Source organism: Cupressus sempervirens, chromosome 2, assembly GCF_028749045.1.
Source record: "Cupressus sempervirens isolate cs-2001-9-10 chromosome 2, ASM2874904v1, whole genome shotgun sequence".
In the NCBI taxonomy this organism is placed as follows: Eukaryota; Viridiplantae; Streptophyta; class Pinopsida; order Cupressales; family Cupressaceae; genus Cupressus; species Cupressus sempervirens.
The window spans coordinates 741,920,806-741,943,463 of NC_143119.1; the positions used below are offsets into that span (position 1 = coordinate 741,920,806).

The window sequence follows — 22,658 nt, forward strand, 5'->3', positions numbered from 1 at the left end:
TTCTAGCTAAGAGGAATTGGAGTACATACTCTTTTGTCTATTCAATAAGATTGCACTCAAAAAGATATGAGTACTTAATATATGTACATTTCAACTTGTACCTCCCTTCACACAAACATGTGACTACGGACGCGAGGTTGCAAGATAAAAATCCAAAGCATATTCACTTGAATGCTTACCCTTCTCAACATATTGCACTTGAGTTGATAGCCATAGTGTTAGAATGTAAAGTCCACCGACATAACTGAGAGGAGGGGGTGAATCAGTTATCCAACTATTATAACAATTATCAATCTTATTAATCCTTAAACATATGAGCAATATAATCAGCAACCGTAACAAGATACTCATACACAATAACACCAGATATGTTAACTAGGGAAACTCTTGATCAGAGGGAAAACCTCAATGGGGATGGTAACCATAAAATGATGTACCAATATAGATGTTTCTTGTTAGAGGATGGACCCTGTTAAGAGTCAATGAAATACATTCAGTACATATCAGTCCCTATTAGGAGACTTTGAATCCCCGTTAGGAGATTCAAACCCTGTTAGGAATTTTAGAAGGCAGATGGACCCACTGTCCAAACAGCTTCAGGGGCAAGACCACTAAACTCGTTGTCCAACTGATCTCTGTATTATTCCTTGCAAAATAATAGAAATGAACTATACTTATACTTCCTCTTCCTCTATCCTGTCAACCGGACTTATCTTCTTTTGATCTCCATACCGGATCACCAACTTCACATCCAATAATCCCTTGGATCGCTTAATGGCATTTACCAAATACTTTGCTCTTATTCACACAATCCACACTTGATACATTCACATTCTACCAAAAGGAAAATAACCTTCCTTTATACCATGTCCTCAAAACAATTCCTTGAGTCGTCCTTGAGGCTTTCCCAATTAATTATAATAGGACCACATTAAGATAATTAATTATATTACAATTACACAACATTGTCGGATCGTAGTCTCTACAAATTCTCACACATGCGACCTCAGACCTTGCCCACTCGCTGACATCATCATCAGACTGTTGACTGCCATTGTCTAACCTCGCATATCACGATTCTATCTTTGTTAAGAGATATAATCCATTCATTAGAAATTGCTTCTCAAATACTTTGTTTGTATACTTCTCTCTGTAAATCAACCATATCTTCTATATACCTTTGACTTACTTGATGCACACTTAACCATGTCATCCGGACACAATATAGAACACGTCCTTAACCGCAGTTGACCTGATCATCAGAACTCTATCTATACGACCTCGTTCTTTGTCTGCTATTATGCCAGTCTTCACAAAAATACTGCTATGTTGACATCAATGACAAACACAGTCATGAATGCAACACATCAATCATGCTAACAATCTCCCCCTTTAGCATTGATGGCAACATAGATGAAAAACATCTAAGTTCTAAGAATACCAAAACAAACTCTACTGTTGCTACTCTTTTCTTTTCAAATCCTCTTCATCAATCAAATCTGAAATCCTCTAGAACACTGCTCTGTTCTACACCTCTTTCTTTAGGATCAGCATCAGTTGTTCACACTCTGACTTTTAGGAACAACTCTCAATATTGACATTAACAATTCAATCTCTCCCCATTAAGTCAGTCTCTCCCCCACTAGAGGATCTTCTCCCCCATTCATGGTACTTCTCTCTCCTTGTTCAAACAATCTCTCCCCCATATATACATAGGAGATTTTTTCATGCATACTCTCCCCCATTGACATCAATGACAAAGGCTTCATTATGTGAATCATCTGCTCCAAGTCTTCAATCAGCTCGAGTTTCCAAAGACACTATTCAAAACTAGCCACCAAGAGTCCTTTGATGACTCTGTTCATCGCAAATACTGCCCCACACAGGAAGCATCAGCATTCAATCCAGTCAAACAATAGTGCTCTATACCACTGGACTGATGCAATCTTTGCATCATCTACTCAAAAGTAGGCAGGGGCATAACCCCAAGCATACCTCGCAAGTACTCAAATGTATCTTTAGGCAAAGGCTTTGTAAAGATATCTATAATCTAATGTCTTGTACTTACATATTCTAGTCTAATTTCTTTCTCTGTAGCTTTCTCTCTCAAAACATGATACTTAATGGATATATGCTTAGCACTAGAATGCAGTACAGGATTCTTAGACATACTCACTGTACTTGTGTTATCACAATGTATGATAACAAGCTCTAAAAATTCTATCCCGATGTCCTTTAGCATCTAATTCATCCACATAATCTTATTACAATTATTTGTTGCTGCTACATACTCTTCTTTAGCTGCACTTTGTCAAATACAATCATGTTTCTTGCTTAGACAAGAAACCAATCTTCCTCCAAAGAAAAATATTCCACCACTAGTGCTTTTTCTATCATCCATACTAACTGCCCAATCCGCATCAGTATAAGCACACAAAGTGAAATGACTTGATCTATCATACCATAATCCATAATCAAGTGTACCCTTTAGATATCTCAATATCCTCTTTACTGCTGCATAATGAGATTCCTTAGGATCAGCTTGAAATCTTGCTACTATCCCAACTGCATTCGCTATATCTAGTCTGGTGTGAGTAATATATTGTAAACCTCCAATCATAGATCTATACTTCTTCTACTCAACTGTAGATGTCTCATCCTTCCTAGATAACTTGTGACCAATTATCATAGGTGTACCAACTTTCCAAGCCAAATCTTTTCAACAAGCCTTTCAAGTACTTAGCTTGTGATATGAAAATACCATCTTTGTTTTGCACAATTTGTAAACCCAAGAAAAACTTCATCTCACCAATCATACTCATCTCAAACTCATTCTTCATCTCTTCAGCAAACTTATCACTTGCTTCATCATTACCTACAAAGATTATGTCATCAACAAATATCACAATGATAAACAAACCATTCTCAACTTCTTTCAAATATAAGTTACTATCGTACCTTTAGCAAATCCTAATTTTGCCAAAGTCTTGTCCAATCTAGCATACCAAGTTCTAGGTTTGTGCTTTAAACCACAGTACTTTCTTCAATCTGCATACCATATCCTTTTCTTTGTCAAAGGAAATCCCTGAGGCTACTCAATGTAAACCTCTTCTTCAAGTTCTCCATTCAAAAGTGCTGACTTTACATCCATCTGATACACTTTAAACTTCTTACTTGCAGCATAAGCCAAGAACATTCTTATTGCTTCCATTCTAGTTACAAGGGCATATGTTTCTTCATAATCTATACCTTCTTGCTATGAATATCCTTTGCATACCAATCTAACTTTGTTCCTCACAACTTTACCTTGTTCATTCATCTTGTTTCTAAATACTAATTTAGTTTCTATAACATTCTAATCTTCAGACCTAGGAACCAATTCTCGTGTCTCATTCTTCTCAATCTCATCTAGTTCTTCCTTCATTGCTTGAATCCAATGATCATCCTTACATGCCTCATCTGCACTTTTAGGTTCAACTTGAGAAATCAAACATAATTCATCATGCACTCTATTTCTTGTCATTACACCTTTGTCTTTACCTCCAACAATCTGTTCTACAGGGTGATTCTTTGCCAAAAATTTTGTTAGGTGTAGGAGTTTGTGATGTCCCCTTCTAGCTAGAGACATCACTTTAGCTGGTGATTAGCCTATCAAAGACCCTCGTAGGCTAATAAGATTGGACAGAGGGTCACCTTGGTGAGGAGATCCTCCAAGGACCAGAGCAGAGTACTCTTCTGGGTTGCCAGAGTTTGTTTATGATGAGTTTTCCTTTGAGTTTGGCTTGGTCAGGCTATTTTTAGCAGTTTTGGAGTTATAAAGATAGACCCTTGCTATTTTTACAAAAGGGGTATGGTCATATGCAGTTCTATCATGTTAGCTCCCAGTCCAAACGACATTCAAAAATGTTGAGTAATAATGGAGATATTAATGTTTATTTAGTTAAAATTAACATTATTGGTTTTGAGCCTATATTGTTAAGTTATAATATATAACTTAAGTGAGGGTCATGATATCATAAAAGGGGCCATCGTTTCAATTAATTGTGGGTCCAAGCTTATGGAAAAATTAAAAGGGGTTTTCTAAGTTTTAATGTAATAACATTTTTTATGTTATTATTATATCTTTTATCCCACATTGAGCGTGGAGACTCATTCTGGAGTTGAGGAGTCCTTATAAACAAACCTTGTCTTCCTTCAAGAGCAGGTTATGAGAATTGCTTTAAAACTTTGCCTTGTGAAATTTCTTGAAGTTGTGGCAACAAGGGTTTCTACAAGTTTAAGAAGAATTCAGACTGTGGAGAACGTAGTATCTTCAGAGTTGATGCAATTTGAGGGTGTGAAATATCACTTGAATTTTGCCTGTGAGTTGACTTCATTCTGGAGTCAATATTGTGTTTCAGTAGGGAAAAAGTGGATGAATCTGTTTACAGGTTGGAAGAGGTTATAACAGCAGCTACAGTGCTGTGAACAGTACAGCGCTACAGTGAATTAAAAATCAGAGATTTAATATTGCGGTTTTTGATAGGCGCTGCCCAAGGAGGAAGCAACCAGCAGCGTGGTTGCGTATCGGAGACAAAAATCAGGTTTTTTCAACTATTAATGATGATGTTTTTAATGTATGCTTCCAGCAATAAGTATTGTACAAACATTAGGAGCCATCTGAATAAATGAATTTGATTAGCATTATAATCAGATTTGAGTTATAATTTGAGGTAGATTAGTTTTCAATATTTGTATTTTTTTTTCATCAACTCAAAAACCCAAAAACAGCTTAAAACATTCAAAAACAAACCAAAAACAATTTATTACACCCAGGAAAACAAGCAGTGATCAGCGTAGAGCCTATTTGGGGTTCTTACAGAGTTGCTATCTCAAGTTTTATCTCTTCCCTTGGTTATGTACTTTGTTCCTCTCTTTGCTCAACAATTTGTACATCATTCTGCAAATCATTGTTAGTCTCAAAGAAAACTTCTACATTCTCTTTAAAAGATCTAGGAATATCTTCTTCTTCATCCGAATTATATTCCATCATTCTTTCTTTAACTCCAAACTTATCATCTAGTTTCACATTTGCACATTCAACAATTGTCTTAGTTCTCCGATTAAAGCATCTATAAGCTTTGTTTTTCAATTAATAACTAAGGAACATACCTTCATCGCTTCTTGGATCAAACTTACCAATATCATCATCTCTCTTTATGTAACATTTACTTCCAAAACTTCTAAAATACTTTACTGAGGGTGTATACTTTACTGAGGGTGTATGACCAAACCATAATTCATAACAAGCCTTGTTTGTACCTTTTTTGATCTATACTCTATTCATGGTATAAACTATTGTATTGACTGCTTCCCTGAAAAATAACTTGTATACATCATTCTCAAACATCATTGCTCTGGCTGCCTCTGATACATATCTATTTCTTCTTTCTGCCATCCCATTTTGCTCAAGAGTTTTGGGTGATGATAGTCTCTTAATTCCATTCTCTTCACAAAACATGTCAAACTCTCTAGAAGTAAACTCTCCACCTCTATCTGATCTCAAACATTTAATCTTTACACCAAAATCATTCTCAACTCTATTCTTAAACACCTTAAGCTTTTCAAATGCCTCAAACTTTTATTTAAGAAAAGCTACCCACATCATTCTAGTGAAATAATCAACAAAAATCATAAAGTACCTTTCTCCATAGAATCCTCTTGTTCTGGTAGGACCACTCAAGTCTGTAATAGAATCTCCAACTTCTCTATAGTAGTGTACTTCTTGCTTGGAAATGAGACCTTCTGCTTAGCCATGATACATTCTTTGCAAACAACATTAGCAAGCTTCACGATTTTAGGCAAATCTCTAACTGTAAATGTACTACTAGCCTTCACAATATTATCAAAGTTTATATGACAAAACCTTCTATGCCATAGCCAACTGTTATCCACTTTTGCAACTAAACAAGTCATCTCAGTAGGATTCAATTGAAACACATTACCTCTAGATCTTGTACCTGTTCTAATCAACTTACCATCCTTATCTTTAATAATGCAGGTCTTCTCTGTGAACTGCAACCGATAACCTTTATCAACTAACTGTCCAACACTCAACGAGTTATGCTTCAATCCATCAACGTTACTCTTTCCATCAAGAGTAACAGATCCTATCCCTATGATGTGAGAAGCTGCATTGTTGCCAACTCTAACAATTCCTCCATCATGATCTCTGAACTTAACAAACTTATTCATATTTCCAGTTATATGATGTGAACATCCACTATCTATAATCCAATCAAATTTCTTTTCAACTTGAGAAACTAAGGCTTTTTCTTCTCTAACTTCAATTTCAAAATTCTCTTCTTTTATAGCCACAAATCCTAACTCATCATCAGTTTCACTCTGAACTCTTTCCTCAAATTCATCATCTTCATTTGCATACAAACAATCTCTACATCTTCTAGGCTTGAAATTTCTCTTATACTTTTTCTCTCTTATAGGACACTTAGAAGCATCATGACCAAATTCATTACAAATCCAACATTTAAAGATTTTCTTACCATTCGGTTCTCTTCTCACAAGCAGGGCTATTCCTTCTTCAATCTTCATGTCTTCTTCAAATCTAGATCTTCTATTGCTAGCATAATCTCTATTGTTGCTTGCACTTCTTGATAAACAAGGACGAACACTCAAATTCACTAAAAGTTGTCTCTACTCTTGTCAATTCTCCAGACTGCCTCAAACTTGATTCTGTTGCTTCCAATCTTTCAAGAAAAGTCTCCCTAGTGAACTTCTCGGTACAAGGTATCAAATGTTGAATCATCTATGTTACTTGTTTGAATGGTGGTGTCAAAGGTTTTCAGAATCTTCCATACAATCTCATCTTCCTCTTTAGATCCTTCACAAGACTTAATTCCTGCAACAATCTCAGATATCCTACCAATAGAGCTTCTCACATATTCATCTTCCATCATTTTAGCATCTTGAAACAAACATATCGAATTCTGTAGTCTTACTCTTTTAGCATGCTTATCTCCTTCAAAAGTATTTTCTAGAGCCTTCCAAATTTTATGAGATGTTTCCAAAGATCTTACCTGACTGTATTTGTTTTCAGGAAGAGCTATCATTAATGCTTCTTTGGCTCACATATTGCAAATAAACAGATCTCTTTCATCTTCACTGCATTCTTCAAGCTTGCTTTCTTCCAAAGCCTTCTTATCATTTTTTGTCAAAAGCCAATATCCTAAACCCATGCGCAGCAAATGAGTCTTCATCTTCTGCTTCTAGCTGTCATAGTTAACTCCACCAAACTTAGGACTTTCTTTTCTAAAGTGACCCGCCATTGATCTCCCAAAGCTGTTAAGCTTTCTCTTCAAGGACCAAATGCTCTGATACCAATTGTTACAAAGTAAAGTCCACCAATATAACTGAGAGATGGGGTGAATCAGTTATCCAACTATTATAACAATTATCAACCTTATTAATCCTTAGCCATATGAGCAATATAATCAGCAACCATAACAAGATACTCATACACAATAACACCAGATATGTTAACTAGGGAAACCCTTGATCAAAGGGAAAACCCCGATGGGGATACTACCCACAAAAATGATGTACTAATATAAATGTTCCTTGTTAGAGGAGGGACCCTGTTAGAAGTCAATGAAATACATTCAGTACATATCAGTCCCTGTCAGGAGACTTTGAATCCTCGTTAGTAGATTTCAACCTTGTTCGGAGTTGTAGACAGCAGATGGACCCACTAGTCAAACAGCTTTAGGGGCAAGACCACCGAACTCACTGTCCAACTGATCTTTGTATTATTCCTTGCTGAATAATAGAAATGAATTGTATGTGTACTTCCTCTTCCTCTATCCTATCAACCGAACTTCTCTTCTTCTTATGATCTCGATACAAGATCACCAACTTCGCATCCAATAATCCCTTGAATTGCTTAGTCGCATTTACCAAATTAAAATTGCTCCTATTCGCACAATCCACACTTGATACATTCACATTCTACCAAAAGGAAAATAACCTTCCTTTATACCATGTCCTCAAAACAATCCCTTGAGTCGGCCTTGGGGCTTTCCCAATTAATTATAATAGGACCACATTAAGATAATTAATTATATTTGAATTACACAACATTGTCAGCTCACAGTCTTTACAACTTCTCACACGTGCGACCTCAGACCTTGTGCACTCACTGACGTCATCATCAGACTGTCTACTATCATTGTCTAACCTTGCATATCACAATTCTATCTCTATTAAGGGATACAATCCATTCATCAGAAATTGCTTCTTAGAACCTCTGTCTGAATATTGCTCTTTGTAAATCAACCATATCTTTTGCATACCTTCGACTTACTTGATGCACACTTAACCATGTCATCAGGACACAGTGTAGAACACATCCTTAGCCATGCTTGACCTGATCATCAAAACTCTGTCTGTACGACATCGTTCTTTGTCTGCTACTCTGCCAATCTTTACAGAAATATTGCTATGTTGACATCAATGACAAACACAATCATGAATGCAACATGTCAATCATGCTAACAATCTCCCACATGCTCTAGCAATGCTTAGGATAATCCCCCAAAGGAATACCATCAACATCCATGCTAACACATAGCACTTTTTATGCAAGTGAGACTAGTGCTAGCAATGCTTCTAGTTCTACTGTCCCTATATGGTCAAATGTCAATGATGATGATGACCTTGATGTTAGAAATAGGCAATACTAAGAGGAGGGGTGAATCATTATTGCAACACTTTTACTATAATTAAATATTTCAAAATGTAACCATATGCATCCACAAATAAATTAATAATTAAACTGAGAAGTAAAGCACACAACAATAAGAAATTCATAATGCCATGATTTATTTTCGAGGAACCCTTGGCCAAGGGAAAACCCCAGTGGGGATGGTACCCACAACTAAGTGCTACTTTGGAAGTTATTTGTTGAGAGACCCTGTTAGGAATCATTACATACATTTAGCACATTAGTCCTTGTGAGAGGACTAGACCTTGTTAGAGGTCTCAGACCTGTTAGGAGTTGCATTACAATGGGAGCTCAATGCTCTACAATGATATATAATCTATACAGTGAGTATTAGGTACAATACCAAAGCTGACTATATTGATATCTGCAATATTTGATTAGCCCTTTGTATATCACGGATTTGATTTTGTCCATACATCAACAGTTAGCATCTAACCATCAAAACAGCATCATAGCATCATCCATAAAGCTTGCATGTCATGTACGTATCAATACCATACTTCGCATGAGTAATCTATCTCCTTTATATACCCTTTTAATTATATTATTCGGTTGGCCTTAGTGATGAAGCGTGTAGCACATCTCCAAAATAGAACATTAAGACTTAACATCTAGGATGTTGTCCCTACGTTGACAAGTAATTGAATTGACAAAACAATTCAATTCCTTAGGCCTAAATGCTCAATCTTTGTCTCTTATCCTGTCCTTTGCGATATAAGCATGCCTTCCATGTGCTATCTGACATATTAACTTAGGTGAACATGCTGACATCATATTCAGACTTCATTATATTAATATCCAAAATTGTGGCCAGTAAGACTTACCCTATCATGCTCGTTGATCAAAACAATTCAACTGCTAACAATTTTCCTAAACTCTACTTAGTCAATTTTCTCAATAAGCCAAAACCAAAACCAAAACTGAACATAAGTCCAAGCGACCTTACCATCAAATTGTGTTGCCATTAATGACAACGTCCATGCCTTCACATCTAATTGTTTGCCAACACTTGATGACTTATAAAATCCATAAGATGATTAAAACTAATTGTTGAACAAATGATTTGCCAACACTTGATGACTTATAAAATCCATAAGATGATTAAAACTAATTGTTGAACAAATGAACCCAAACTCAAAAAAATTGGTCAATCCACAAACCCAAACCGAGATCCATACAAGAACTAGCAACATAGTTGTAACAACCACCATAAAAAAACAGCCTCCTTTTTTAGAACCACACATAATCAAAAGGGCAAATAAACAATGCTTTTTATTAGTAACTTTTGTTGATATTGACAATATTGAAGGTAAATGTAGTTGAAAATTTTATATTTTCATAATTTGATTGCATCTTCGAATTATTATTTAAAGTTTCTTTTTAAATTTTAATTATTGTATACAATTTTAAATACGTTCTTGAGATCAGTTGTGCCTCTAAGTGGAATTGTATCATGTATCTACTTAGTTTCACCAAGCATATTTTGAGTATTATTGATTATACTGACAAGCACAACCCCTGCTTGGGACAAATAGATGATGGCATTAGCTCAAAGATGAAGAGTATCATGAATGCGAAAGAGTGAGACCCTAAAGAGACATTTTTCAAACAAGTGCACACAATTATTGGAAAAATAGAATATGATGATACCCCCTTGCATTTTCTTGCTTTTGGATTGAATCCAAACTACAACGGTAAGATTCTTTTTGCGCCAACAAGAGTTGTCCCATATAGCAACTTGAAGGATACAAGCCAATGTGAGTCCTCCTTGATCTTGATTTGCAAGATGTAGTCACACCAGAGTTCATGAATGTTTTTGTGATGCCCCCTTTCTAAAATACGATTTAATAATAAAATATAGAAAGGATATAAATTAAAGTGAATTAAATTAAAATATAACCAAGTTTAATGAATGGTCAAAAGGCATGAAATGACAAGATGTGACTCTCCGTAGAAATGAGAAACCAAAAGGGAGAAGAGAATTCCATTTGGAAGGGGAGAACGAGAAAAGAAGGAAGGAGCGTGGGAACTAAGGAAGGAGTAATGGAAGAAGATTGAAATGAGAAGAATTGATGAAGAGTTGTGACTCTTTCAAATGGTGCTAGTTATGAAAGTTTGTGACCCTTCCAAGGGCATAAAGGATGAAGGGTTGTGACTCTCTTGAAAGGTTGTAGCTCTCCCATCATGAAGATATAAATAGGACGGAAAGTCATTTGTTGAAGGCATTGAAGAAGATACCATCATAGGGAAGGTATTTATAGTAAGTTCTGAACTGCATAAGGAAAGTATCTATAGTGAGTCCTAATCTGCAGAAGGAAGGTATTTATCATAAGTCCTAATCTGCATAAAGGGAGCATAGGGATTAAGAAAGGACTAATGAAAGATGAAGAAGGAAGTAACTTCCAAAGGGGCAGAAATGATGGAAAGCTGTGACCTTTTTTGAAAGGTGCTAATTGTGAAAGGGTATGGCCTTTGAAAAGGGGCCGACATGGTGAGCATAATAATTTGGCTGACTATGATTGGTCTCTTCTTCGTTAAGAAGTAGAATATTACGCATTGCTACTGTGTTTATGCGTGTGTGGGCGTGCATGTGCGTGTGTGGGTGTGGGTGTGGGTGTGGGTGTGTGTGAATCCTCACGAGGTAGGTGAATCCCAAGATGAATATGCATTTAGTCCTGAAATCTTCAGGGAACCAACTTGTAGATTGGTGTCCAAGCGCCCTATAACAATTAAATTGCCATCCTCCTTAGGGTTGATGCTTAGAGTAAGAATTGGGGCTTATGTGTGTTAACTATCAAATGAATCAAATGCAAACTGATGCACATTGATAATTGGGGATTGGCAGCCTCCTAGTAGGGAACATTACAAAGACTAAGTAAATTGCCATCAGGCACAATCCAAAGCCTAGTCGGGAACTTGAGGGTAAACCGAGTAAAGTCCTAGCTCGGGACATTACATTTTTACACTCAAATGGTCAAAGTATTGAGGTTCTTCATGATTAGTTCAAGAAGGATTCTCACATATGGTGATACCTCCATGTACAACAATTCCAACATCTACAGGATTAATTTTAAAAATAAAATCATTTATAGTTCAAATAATATATCTATTATAGTGCACATATTTGTTTCTTCACTCCGTCTTTATAGGTTGCTAGCTCATTTCTATCTACAAAGAATTGGAAAACATATTCTTTCATCCCCTGAATAAAGTGCAATAGATTGCACTCGAAAAGAGTTCAATATTTATGTGCATTCTAACATGTGTCTCCTTTTCCATGTACAATGACTACAAGGAAATGGACGCAAAGTTGTGGGATATAAAGCCAAAGAATACTGACTTTTAGGTCCACTTATCAATATATTGCACTTGAGGAGCCAAAAAGCCATCACACTTTTCGTGCAAGTAATACAGCTTCTAGTTCTTCTATTGTTCCTACATCATCTAATGTCAATGGTGATGATAATCTTAATGATTTAAAAATCTATCCAATGATTAAAACTAATTGTTGAACAAGCAAACCCAAAATGAACCAAACACTCAAAAAAGAGTATCAAATCCACAAAGCTGAACCAACATCCGTACCATGACAGACAGCATGGAGAAATAGCCCTAAAAAACAACCCAAAAAACAGCCCCATTTTACAGACCCACACATAATCAGCAGTGCAAATAAAGAAAGCTTCCTGTCAGTACCTCTTGTCGACTTAAAGTGTTTGCATCCCGAGCACTTACTACAGCAACAAGCAAATCATGTACTAGTATAAGACAGTCTTCAGTAGGTGTTGCAGCCTCCATAATAGATGAAAGGTACCTGCATATTTCAAAAGACGCATTCCAAAAGATTCTTGAAACTAATTAAAAATACATTCATTTAACATATATAAAGATACAAAATATAAAAACAATTATAACAAGCCAAATGATTATTCCACACTACCTTAACTTTGTATATGAATCTGAAACCCCGTAATAAGAAGCAAACTCTGTCAATAACCACCTCCAAGGCCCATGTAGATGCAAATTCCTTTGCTGAAAATGCTGCACTTTCATTGCAACTTCTAGTACTAAATCATAGGCAACAGTTTCTGCAACAGGGCCACACTGCGGAAATAAACAAAAAAGATTAAGCTAATTAAAACATTATGAACTCAATTAAAGTTTACCAAAGGAAAAGCACAGAATTCCTGCTGTGCAGCTAATAATAATGAAAAGTTCCCTATTGTTCATACAGTTTGTGCTGTATATATTATGAACATTTATCTCTCATGGCCAAACTATAGATAGAAAGAACATTTGTAAGAAGCTTACAAAACGTTTGTCTAATTATCACAAGTAAAAATGATATGTAAAATTTGATATAAAAGCAGTTTATTGTAAGATTCTTCTTGCAACCCAAAATTCAATGTACCCAAACTGTAACTTTGCAACTCTGAAGACTATCTTTTAACTTTCAGAAAATGCATGGCAGTCCATCATATTACAATTTCAACATCCTATGCTCTGTGACAAGCCAATCATACATAACTTTCCTGACTATAAATTCAATATAGGCCATTCAGCGTAATCCAAGTGGGAAAGATGCAACAAAACATGTACCTTCATAGCACCCATTTCATCTGTACTCGTTATGTAGTTTATGAAGAGCTGAATTTTACCCACACACTCATGTTCTGGCTCTTTATAAATAGACCACCAGCGTGTTTTATCTGTCTGCACAAATTATTTATATTAGCATTAATGTAATCTTTGATCTTATAAATCGTGATGGCTAACATTATTTCTATCAATATTTGAAGACAGAAGAGAAATGCATTGCTTACCGGATCATCACTAATAGAAGCAAGTTGAACTAAAACACGGCCTTGTACATTACCCTTAGAATCCTGAACATCTACAATGAGATCATCCCCAGGACTTTCTGGCAGGCTTCAATCATGAAGATAAAAACAAAAGCAATGCAAGATATTTCAGATTTTTTTCATGAATTGCTGTAAGTTTTGATAGTTCAAAAATTGAGTTGCACATGAAAAAGAATGACATCAACATGACACAAGGCGGCATCACACTCTTGCTCAAATAAAATAGAGATAGTGATGTTCAACACAAAGAAATGACAAGAAAACCTCAATCTCATAAGAACTGACAATCTTAAGAAATAAGCAATTCTCTCAAGGAGGAGAAGAGTTTAATTTTAGCCAGAGATGCTACATACAAGACATGCATTTCACCAGATCCTGGTTGCATTCGGAAAGCTTCTTCTTCAATTGAACTCTTCAGTTTCAGATAACAAGAGTAAGTCTCTGTAACAAAACATGCAGAATAACATTTCAGAATTAAGAATCTCGTATCCCAATTGATGATAGGCCTGATAATTTGGTTAACAGGGCCCAAAACAAAGCACTCTAAGGAAAACCTGAAGCTAGCTGTTAATGACATTTTGTTTATACAAAAAATATTGAATCCCAAAAAAAAGTTGTTAAAAAAAGGGTTACCTTGTGTGCTTTCATTCACTGAGCTGCTCCTTAGTGATGTGACTCCTATTTTAAGAAGGCCGGACACTTGTTTTACATAACGTCCACCTGTTTGCATATATGCCATACTACGCTGAGAGTAAGTGCCATGCAGAGGAACATGGGTTGCAACACGAACTTTTCTCACTGCTTCCCATCCAGCCAAAAGTGTTGACTGAAGATTGGAAGTTTTACTACGTATGGATCCAAAATTTACACGTGATGATCCCAATGAACAAAAAGTGCATCCAGATGGTGAATCAAGCATCATCCTCACTTTACGCACTGTGTCCAAGAAAAGCATAGAAAAATTACTCAAATTCACTTTCCATATAAGTTAGAAAACTGGACACTGATTGATGTTAACCAACAATCCCACTGATGCATTCTTGACTCATCTGAAAGAGCTATGTCATTTTCATTTTTCAACCAAAAATCTCCACCATGATGCAATCTTGACTCGTTCAAAAGTATAATATCAATAACAACAACAATCCCCCCAATCAAATTCTTACTCATCTAAATTGTGGTTCAAAACAACTAAAGAAAAAATGCACCCTTGGATCAAATTGTCTCTACAGTAGATGTACCTAAGTTTAAAAAATGTCACAGAACCATGAGATAAATTCATTGATATAATACCTTGCACCTTAATTTTTCCTACGGTTTTCTTTGGCTTAGGAGCAGACCCTTCTAGAGTAGCATCTGTGGAGCCTTTTCTCAGCAACTCCTCCTCTGGTTGTAACAGTATTTGCTGCAATCTATAGACATGATAAGCACGTCATATGAAAATCAAGCAGCATTCCTACATGTTAATCAAAGTTAGTTCTAGTATCACCTTCAATCCAAAGGATTAATAAAAACAACAATCAACATGAGATTGTTTTCAACTGAGATAGTAAAAATCAATATGTCACTTGCCCAAAAGCACTACGCAACAATGAGCATTCATTATGAAGGAACTCAGGAGCTTCCACGCAGCCTCTGGCCCAAGCCTGGAGGCAAAGCCGCACACAAGCCTCATAAGCAATAAGGGCATGCCAAGCTCCTTGGCCACTGCAACCAACAGATACCATTTCATGTGTTTTATCAAACAAGATAAATTTGAAAGGTTACCTCTGCATTAAGCTAATAGTGATCCATGAATGAAACTGACACTATAAACAACCATATACTAACCTAAGATGATACATGGGTAAATAACTCGCTGAACTTGTTGGCTGTTTGCACGAATTACCAGTTGTATCTTCAACAATCATAGAAGCGGGCCTGTAAAAGCATTGTCAATAAGTTTTTTTGCAATTGTTTAGAATTAGATCTCAGCTTGAGACTTCTCACTAACCCAAACAAATCTATCAATAACAAATGAGATAAACATCTGACTGCCAACAAGAGGGAGTGTGTCTGTGCAAGTATGCAAATGTGTACCTGGCACATTCATCCTTTGTTTGCTGTACAGTGTCATGTCTCTCCAGTCCCTCATTTAAGGCTGCTTTAGGGAGAGGTTCCTGTGCCCTACCACACTTATTGTCTGCTTCTACAGTGTCTCTCCTAGTAGAAGATTCAGAGCAATAGACAGGATTATTCCGAACGCCTGTAATAGTCGGTCCACCCATGGAACCATCAATTGGTGGTGCACTGGGCATTTCCATGTCTGAAAAATTTCCAGCCCAGCCACCACTATTGTGAAGATCCTGCAGCTAGATAACACAAAGGTGATTGATTTTATTACTCCCAGTTTTGGTATTATATTATTAATCTAAGAACAAAAAATATATGAGTAGAACCCATTGCAAAAGCAGTTTTATCCAGATATACAAACAACGGTCAAATATAAATAATTTAAAACTTCATTCTATGCACATATTCTCTGGTGATCAAGGTTAAAACAAAAATTTATTCAATTGCTACTACATTTTTGGTAAGGAATGACATGTTTCAAAAGCCACATCCATTTTTGGATATCAAGATAAGATTCATGTACCATTTGGAAAAAAAATATCAAAATATTAATACAAGTAACCCCAGTCTTACCTGCGTCTGGGTTGGATGAGGCTGTGGAACAAACTCGGATGATCTTTGCTGCAACATTTTAGACCTTATTTTAGTTGCATGAGTGATTGTATCCTGTGAAAACTGCAGCAATGGATCATTCTTTTTAGATCACCAAAGCCAAACGAGCTTATTTCAGGATTCTACATTGCAATAACTAAATAAGTAATATTCTTTGCCCATGCAAAAGTTTCACACAGCAAGTATTCTTCTCAAGAAAACAAATTTGAGAAACTTCTGTATATTCTCCATAATGAAAAAAATACATATAGGAGATTGAATATGCAAACCTCTTGAAGATTCTCTGTAACACCCTTAAAATTGGTAACACCTATCCCTTGGTGAATACTGCGATCTCTAGCAAAACGATCTTCAACTTCTTCAAAGCTCATTCCACTTTCTGAAGATTCATCTTCAATGTATTCATTTTGATGCCTATTATTATAACCATAAGGATATCTCTCCTCGCCTGCTCCTAAATCTAGTCGATGCCCAAAGTTCCTTTGCTCTGATGATTCATTAGAGAAATGCTGCTGCCTCTGAGAGTGCAATGAGGAATTATCATAAGAATACAAATAATCACCTGTATATGTTTCTCTGCGTTGCGTAGGGGGCATAGACCGGCGCTCCATAAAGTTGCCATTATAACCATGTTCAGTGTCTCTATAATAATTTCCAAAATGATCTTCCTGTGGAGAAGAATCGCCAGAATATCTTCCATATTCTCGCTCCCCACCAGAGTCTGATGTTTCTTCATAGTCTGAGGTACGACTGCCAACATTCTCTTTGACTGCAGCATCTCCAGCTGATCGAGAACAGGGAATTGTACCAGATAGGACACGAGCACTCCGCAACTGTGATGGAGGAAGGCCAAAGCCTCGGCTTCCATTTCGGTCATTGTAAACTGGATCCATATTACGAGTAGGATGTTGTGCTTGTATTGGATGTCGTTTAGTCTCCGCACCCTACAAAAAGTTCATCCAAATTAAAACTCTGGATCTCGGGCAAGTTTGTTGCAGCACATTCGGCTCAATTTTCTACTCGGTTAACGATGTCTTGCCTCATATCAACTCATCCCAACCAGGGTTCCGTTCTTATTACAGGATCAAAAACAAATTTATAATATAGATAAAGATTGTTCCCATGCACAAAAGTAAAGATCTTGTAAAGCCAGCTTTCTCTCTCTTTTTTCATTAGAAAAGGCTTTCATCTAAGTAAATGTCAGCTTAATTCTTATTATGAAATAGAGAAAACAATCTGGATATTGAGTCCCCTGGTTCTATTTTCTGTGTTTTAATTTCCATTTTGTAACGCTAACTAGCTAATTCAGACGGAAGCTAAAAGAATATCAGAACAGCAACAACAACCAAAACAGTAAAGCTGGAATCCTCTGTATAGCAATCGTCACCTACATTTTCCATTAAACTGTCAAAGCCAAAAAAAGGGAAATGCTTTGCTCACCTTTCTAACCCAGTTAATGGCACTTGAATCTAGCCCTTCCGTGAACATCATTCTTGCTGAACGCTATTGTCCGATTTGGCCCGCTTGAAGCTGCAGCAAAAGCATTGAAGACCAATAATTTCATACATAACAAAAACCGAAACCGCCGACAAACTTCACCCCTGCAAAAATCCTTAAAAGCCTCTCCACACACACCACAATTCCGTGAGTTACCTACAATCTGCCTCCAATTGAAGCAGGACTTCAATAACTGGTAAAAACTCCAATGTACTTCCTTCTCAGACTAAAAAAGCCAAAGAAACCCTCTTCTGATATCAAAGCTTCATTAATCCCAAGAGTTCTTCCGATTTCAGGCTCCAAAATCTTGTGCTGCTACCTACCACATTTCAAACTACCAGCTAGCACTATTTAACTCATACGGTTTTAAGATCTTCCACTATGAACAACAAAAACCAAAAACAACACCACACCACGAACTCGTACCAGCTCTGCAGCGTTCCAACTTCGTGCTTTTGATTTATTTATTTTTTAAATTATTTCTGATTTTTCCTTTTTATCTGGAAAACGATATCTGGACACAATTTAAAAACTCCGTTCTGAATTAAGCGCGATTACTACGCCACGTCTGATATTCCCGTTGGAAATTATTTCGAGACCCGCTGTCCACGTCGGATTTGTCCGGCTTTGACCACCGTTCATCTGCCACGTCAGCAGACTGATGAGTGAAGATGCCGTTAACGGAGTTTGGCGGTCTAGAATTTGACGGTCATCTCTTCCTCCTATGTGAAAATTTTATGACGGTTTCAATGTCTTCTATTTGACATTTAAAAGTGATATTCTTTGTCAAGATAAAATATTTGAAAATTTGTGTAATTTTTATATATTTAGATTATTTTTCCTAAATATTATAGAAAAAATAGTTGATAACAAATGTTAAGATTTAGATTTTATGTGGCATCACAAATTTCTAAATTAATCATTTATGTTTAGACAAACTTATAAATATTTAGATTTTTTAAATTGATTATATTTTAATTGTAAATAATACTCAAAATTCATAACATTCATATTGATAAGTTCAAAAATTTAAAACAATTATATCTTGTTATTTTAAAATATTTCAAATTCTTTTTAATGATTTAAATTGTGACAAAAAAAAAGGACGATTTTAACATTCAAGATCTATAAGATTAGTTTATAGGATAATCTATACATTCAAATGTAGTTAAACTAGTACTTCTTTTTTTATGAGAGTTGATGGTGAGCATCCCCAATTTCTCAATTTTGTATTGTTGTGTCATTGAGATTGAATGACACTTTCTCACAAAGTGCACAACTTATGAAGACATTAGGTAGAGTTCACACAAAATCATCTTGAAGGTCGATAACATGATAAGAGCAAGCAGCTCTAGTTTGATTGTCAAGATCACAAATGGAAAGGAATTAAAGTTGTGATTATGTGGACATGGACATTGTTAAAATCATTCATTCATTCATTCTTTGCTTATCATGAACTAACTCTACACCACAAATTCTACATTTTATTGTTTCTCGTAGACATTATTAAGATCCTTCATTCATTTTTCACTTGTCATAAACCTAGCACTGAGTAGATTTCCACAATCTATACTTATTATCTCAAATGACTTCCAAATTCATCATTATAATGAATTTGAAACATTGATAATAATAATAAATCATAAATGACATTTTATATAACATTTATAAATTGATGTAAGAAAATTGAATCGCCTCCTCTCTAATTTATGTGGGTTTGCACAATGTATGAAGACATTAGATCGTGAAGGTTGATAACATGATAAGAGCAAGAAGACTCTAGTTTGATTGTCAAGGTCCCGAGAAAGGAATTAAGGTTGTGATTGCATTGTTAAATTTTGTCATGCATTGATTATTTTCTTATCATGAACAGTAACCACACATTCTTCATTCAATTGTATAAGAATTTTGATGTCTCGTGTGGACACTATTAAAATCCTTCATTCCTTCATTTTTCGCTTATGGTGAACTTCAAAGTAGATTTCCACAATCCATTAGTATTATTTCAAATGATACTTCCAAACTCATCTTCATAATGAATTTGAAACATTGATAATAATAAAAAGTTATGTAAGAAAATTGAATTGCAATTTATCATATGAGATCACATTCCCTGATTTATCAAAAGAGAGAAGAAAATATAAAATAGCCACGTAGACCGTCAAAATCTAGGGCTCAACCGACTTCACCGTTTCATAGTCATTTGACGGTTGTTGTCGACGGGCGTCCCATGCAAATGCGCAGTTTTAACGAGAAAAAGGGCGTCCAAGTTTGACGGCATTTGAATCGGAATATGAACGCATGGAGAATTTAAGACCGATATAATCGCCGGTTTTTCTGACGTTATGGCTTTTGTCGGTGCCACCTGGGCCCACAAAAGTGTGGTAGTGGGAGTGGGAGTGGGAGTGAGAAAATAAAAAATATTCAAATATTTAAATAAAATTAATCGGAGGAAAATAAAAATTTCAAATATTTGATGATAACCCTAGTCATAGTCATAGTCATAGTCAACAGCATGTGGGGAGTGTCTTTTCTTATGCGAGGGACATCTTAAAGGAGGTGAGACAGAAGGAGTGTGTTTATTCAAATTTAGAATATAGTGGAATACCTATAACGTAAAGATTCTTATAATCATATTTTTCATCTTCAAAAGAAAAGAGAATCTATGGATGTGGAAAGTTAATAAATAATAATTAATAAAAATAAAAAATATTAATTGTTGGTATTGGAATGTTGTGATGGTATGATTATTATATTTTTTATTATTATTCAAAGATTCAATTCCATTTAGGTTCTATTATTCAATAGTCATTTTCATAATTTGAATGTCAAACATGCTTACCTTTTTATAAAATAAGATAAATAAATTTAAATGAAAGCATGTGCAATTTGTCTTTCTTTGGTAGTAAAATATATCGTATCTTTAGAATAGTATAATACTTAATATATAGATTCGTATAGCAAACTATATAGTATGTGTATACTTGTAGAATACATAATATATAGATTCTTACAACAAACTTCATGTTCTAGGAGTTCTAAAGAATCAATAGATGTGGGAGAAAAAAAATGTGTTAATAAAAGAAAGCTAATAATATGATATAAAGTAAATAAAATAATGAATTATTAATATGTGTATGTTGTGATGGTGTTGTTTTGACCATCAATCTCATTCTAGTGTTATTCTTGAATGGTCAAATGGGGATGAGGCACTAATTTGTGACCTTATCATTCATAAATTTGAGTAAAAAAAATGTTTACCCCTCTTTATAAATATAAATAAATAAAATGATCACAACATGTACAAAGTGTTTTTTAAGTGTAATAGACTCTTAGGAAAAAAGAAGAACAAACAAACATATTTATCTAAGCTTGGTCTATGGAGTGCTTATGTATAACATCTTATAAGATAATTTTCATCTTCAAAACAAGGAGGAGAGTTGTTGAGAATCTATAGATAGAAAAGACATTCATATCTCAATAAAAGAAGGTTAACAAATAATATAAAATAAAGAAAATAACAATTCATAAAAAAAAAATTGAATGCTCATATTGGCATGCTACAATTGTTAAGTTATGTTGGTGGATATTGAGTGACACTTCATCTTTAAGTGTGTATGATATAAGGATGTTTGTAAACAATATGAAGACAATTTGAATGTGAGTTGTTTAAGAAGGCAAGAATTCACAAAATTGAAGGCTTCTTGATCAAGGTCCATAACCAAAGAGTTAAAAAACTTGAAAATTGTCAACGATGTTATTCTCAGTCTGATACATTGATAGTCTCGAGGACATCACTAAAACTCATGCATTCATACATTTAACCATGTTCAAGTGTTATTGTTTTTGTTGATGTTTTATATGCATGTCTTTTTTGGCATACAATAAATGGTTTTTATAGACATTTAATGATCCAAAATAAAATCTATCTCATTATACAAGTATGTTTAACTTAATTTTGATGGACTTTTTTTCTTGAAAAAGATTGTAATTATGATATCATTTTCTAAAGAAGATTGTGGATACAATCATACACTTTACTTTTAAATTTTTAAGTCTTTCTTTCTAAGGACAACCTTGAGACCTATTTGTTAACATAAGTACTAGAAATTCAAAATTATGCTTATGAGTTCATTTCTGTAAAAGTGCCATCTTATGGCATTTAAAGATTACTAAAAGCATATTTGGAAAAATAATGTCCCCTTTTATAGTTAATAAATTCTCTCTCATCATCTATCGACATTATTAACAATTATTGAGCTTTCGACAATTCATCCAACAAGATTTGCAAAGCACACTCCAAGTACATTCTCTAACATAGTCACCACAAGCTTGCTTTTTCTTTGCCAAGTAACTAGAAAATTGACATAATTTTCAACATCGATTGTCATCTTACCTCAACATCCATCATCATCCCTCGTCACTTTTACTTTTACAATTGATTTGCTCAGTATACTTGTAAAATATTCAAATAAGTCTATGACGACAATCTTTGTATAGCAAGTTTCATGATGCTCCTTAGTAGTTTCATTATTTTTCTTAGCTTAAATCTTTGTGGACCAAGTTCCATGAGGCTCCTTAACACTATCATTATCTTCCTTGCCTCGTATATCAACAAACACATGAGTGTTACGAGTATCATACTATAATTCTATTATTTGTACAATTCTAAAAATGATGATAGTGGCTACTAGATGAGACTGTAATTGTAATTATAATTATTTAAGTTTCAATATTTGAGACATGACTTATTGGGGTTATGTCAATCCAACTTCACTAAGGTGTGGTTTGCAGTC

General features: G+C 35.1%; 1 protein-coding gene across 2 annotated transcripts in view; it reads right to left on the bottom strand.

The window, feature by feature from the left end:
* LOC149575512 (pesticidal crystal cry8Ba protein) overlaps nt 1-18,333 on the bottom strand; it is a 62,482-nt gene extending 44,149 nt beyond the window's left edge. The window contains exons 1-13 of one of the 2 annotated variants that reach the window (XM_089815266.1): nt 17,806-18,333; nt 16,635-17,309; nt 16,327-16,428; nt 15,721-15,986; nt 15,472-15,561; nt 15,214-15,348; nt 14,935-15,053; nt 14,275-14,577; nt 13,995-14,082; nt 13,603-13,708; nt 13,379-13,492; nt 12,720-12,883; nt 12,476-12,593 (exon numbers count right to left, since the gene is read on the bottom strand). In XM_089815266.1, coding sequence (XP_089671392.1) covers nt 12,476-12,593; nt 12,720-12,883; nt 13,379-13,492; nt 13,603-13,708; nt 13,995-14,082; nt 14,275-14,577; nt 14,935-15,053; nt 15,214-15,348; nt 15,472-15,561; nt 15,721-15,986; nt 16,327-16,428; nt 16,635-17,309; nt 17,806-17,856 — 2,331 coding nt within the window. In that variant the 5' untranslated portion in view covers nt 17,857-18,333. Of the gene's footprint in view, nt 1-12,475; nt 12,594-12,719; nt 12,884-13,378; nt 13,493-13,602; nt 13,709-13,994; nt 14,083-14,274; nt 14,578-14,934; nt 15,054-15,213; nt 15,349-15,471; nt 15,562-15,720; nt 15,993-16,326; nt 16,429-16,634; nt 17,310-17,805 lie in introns of both variants that reach the window. The other variant, XM_089815265.1, reaches the window with a different exon arrangement.
* Nucleotides 18,334-22,658: the final 4,325 nt, after the last annotated feature.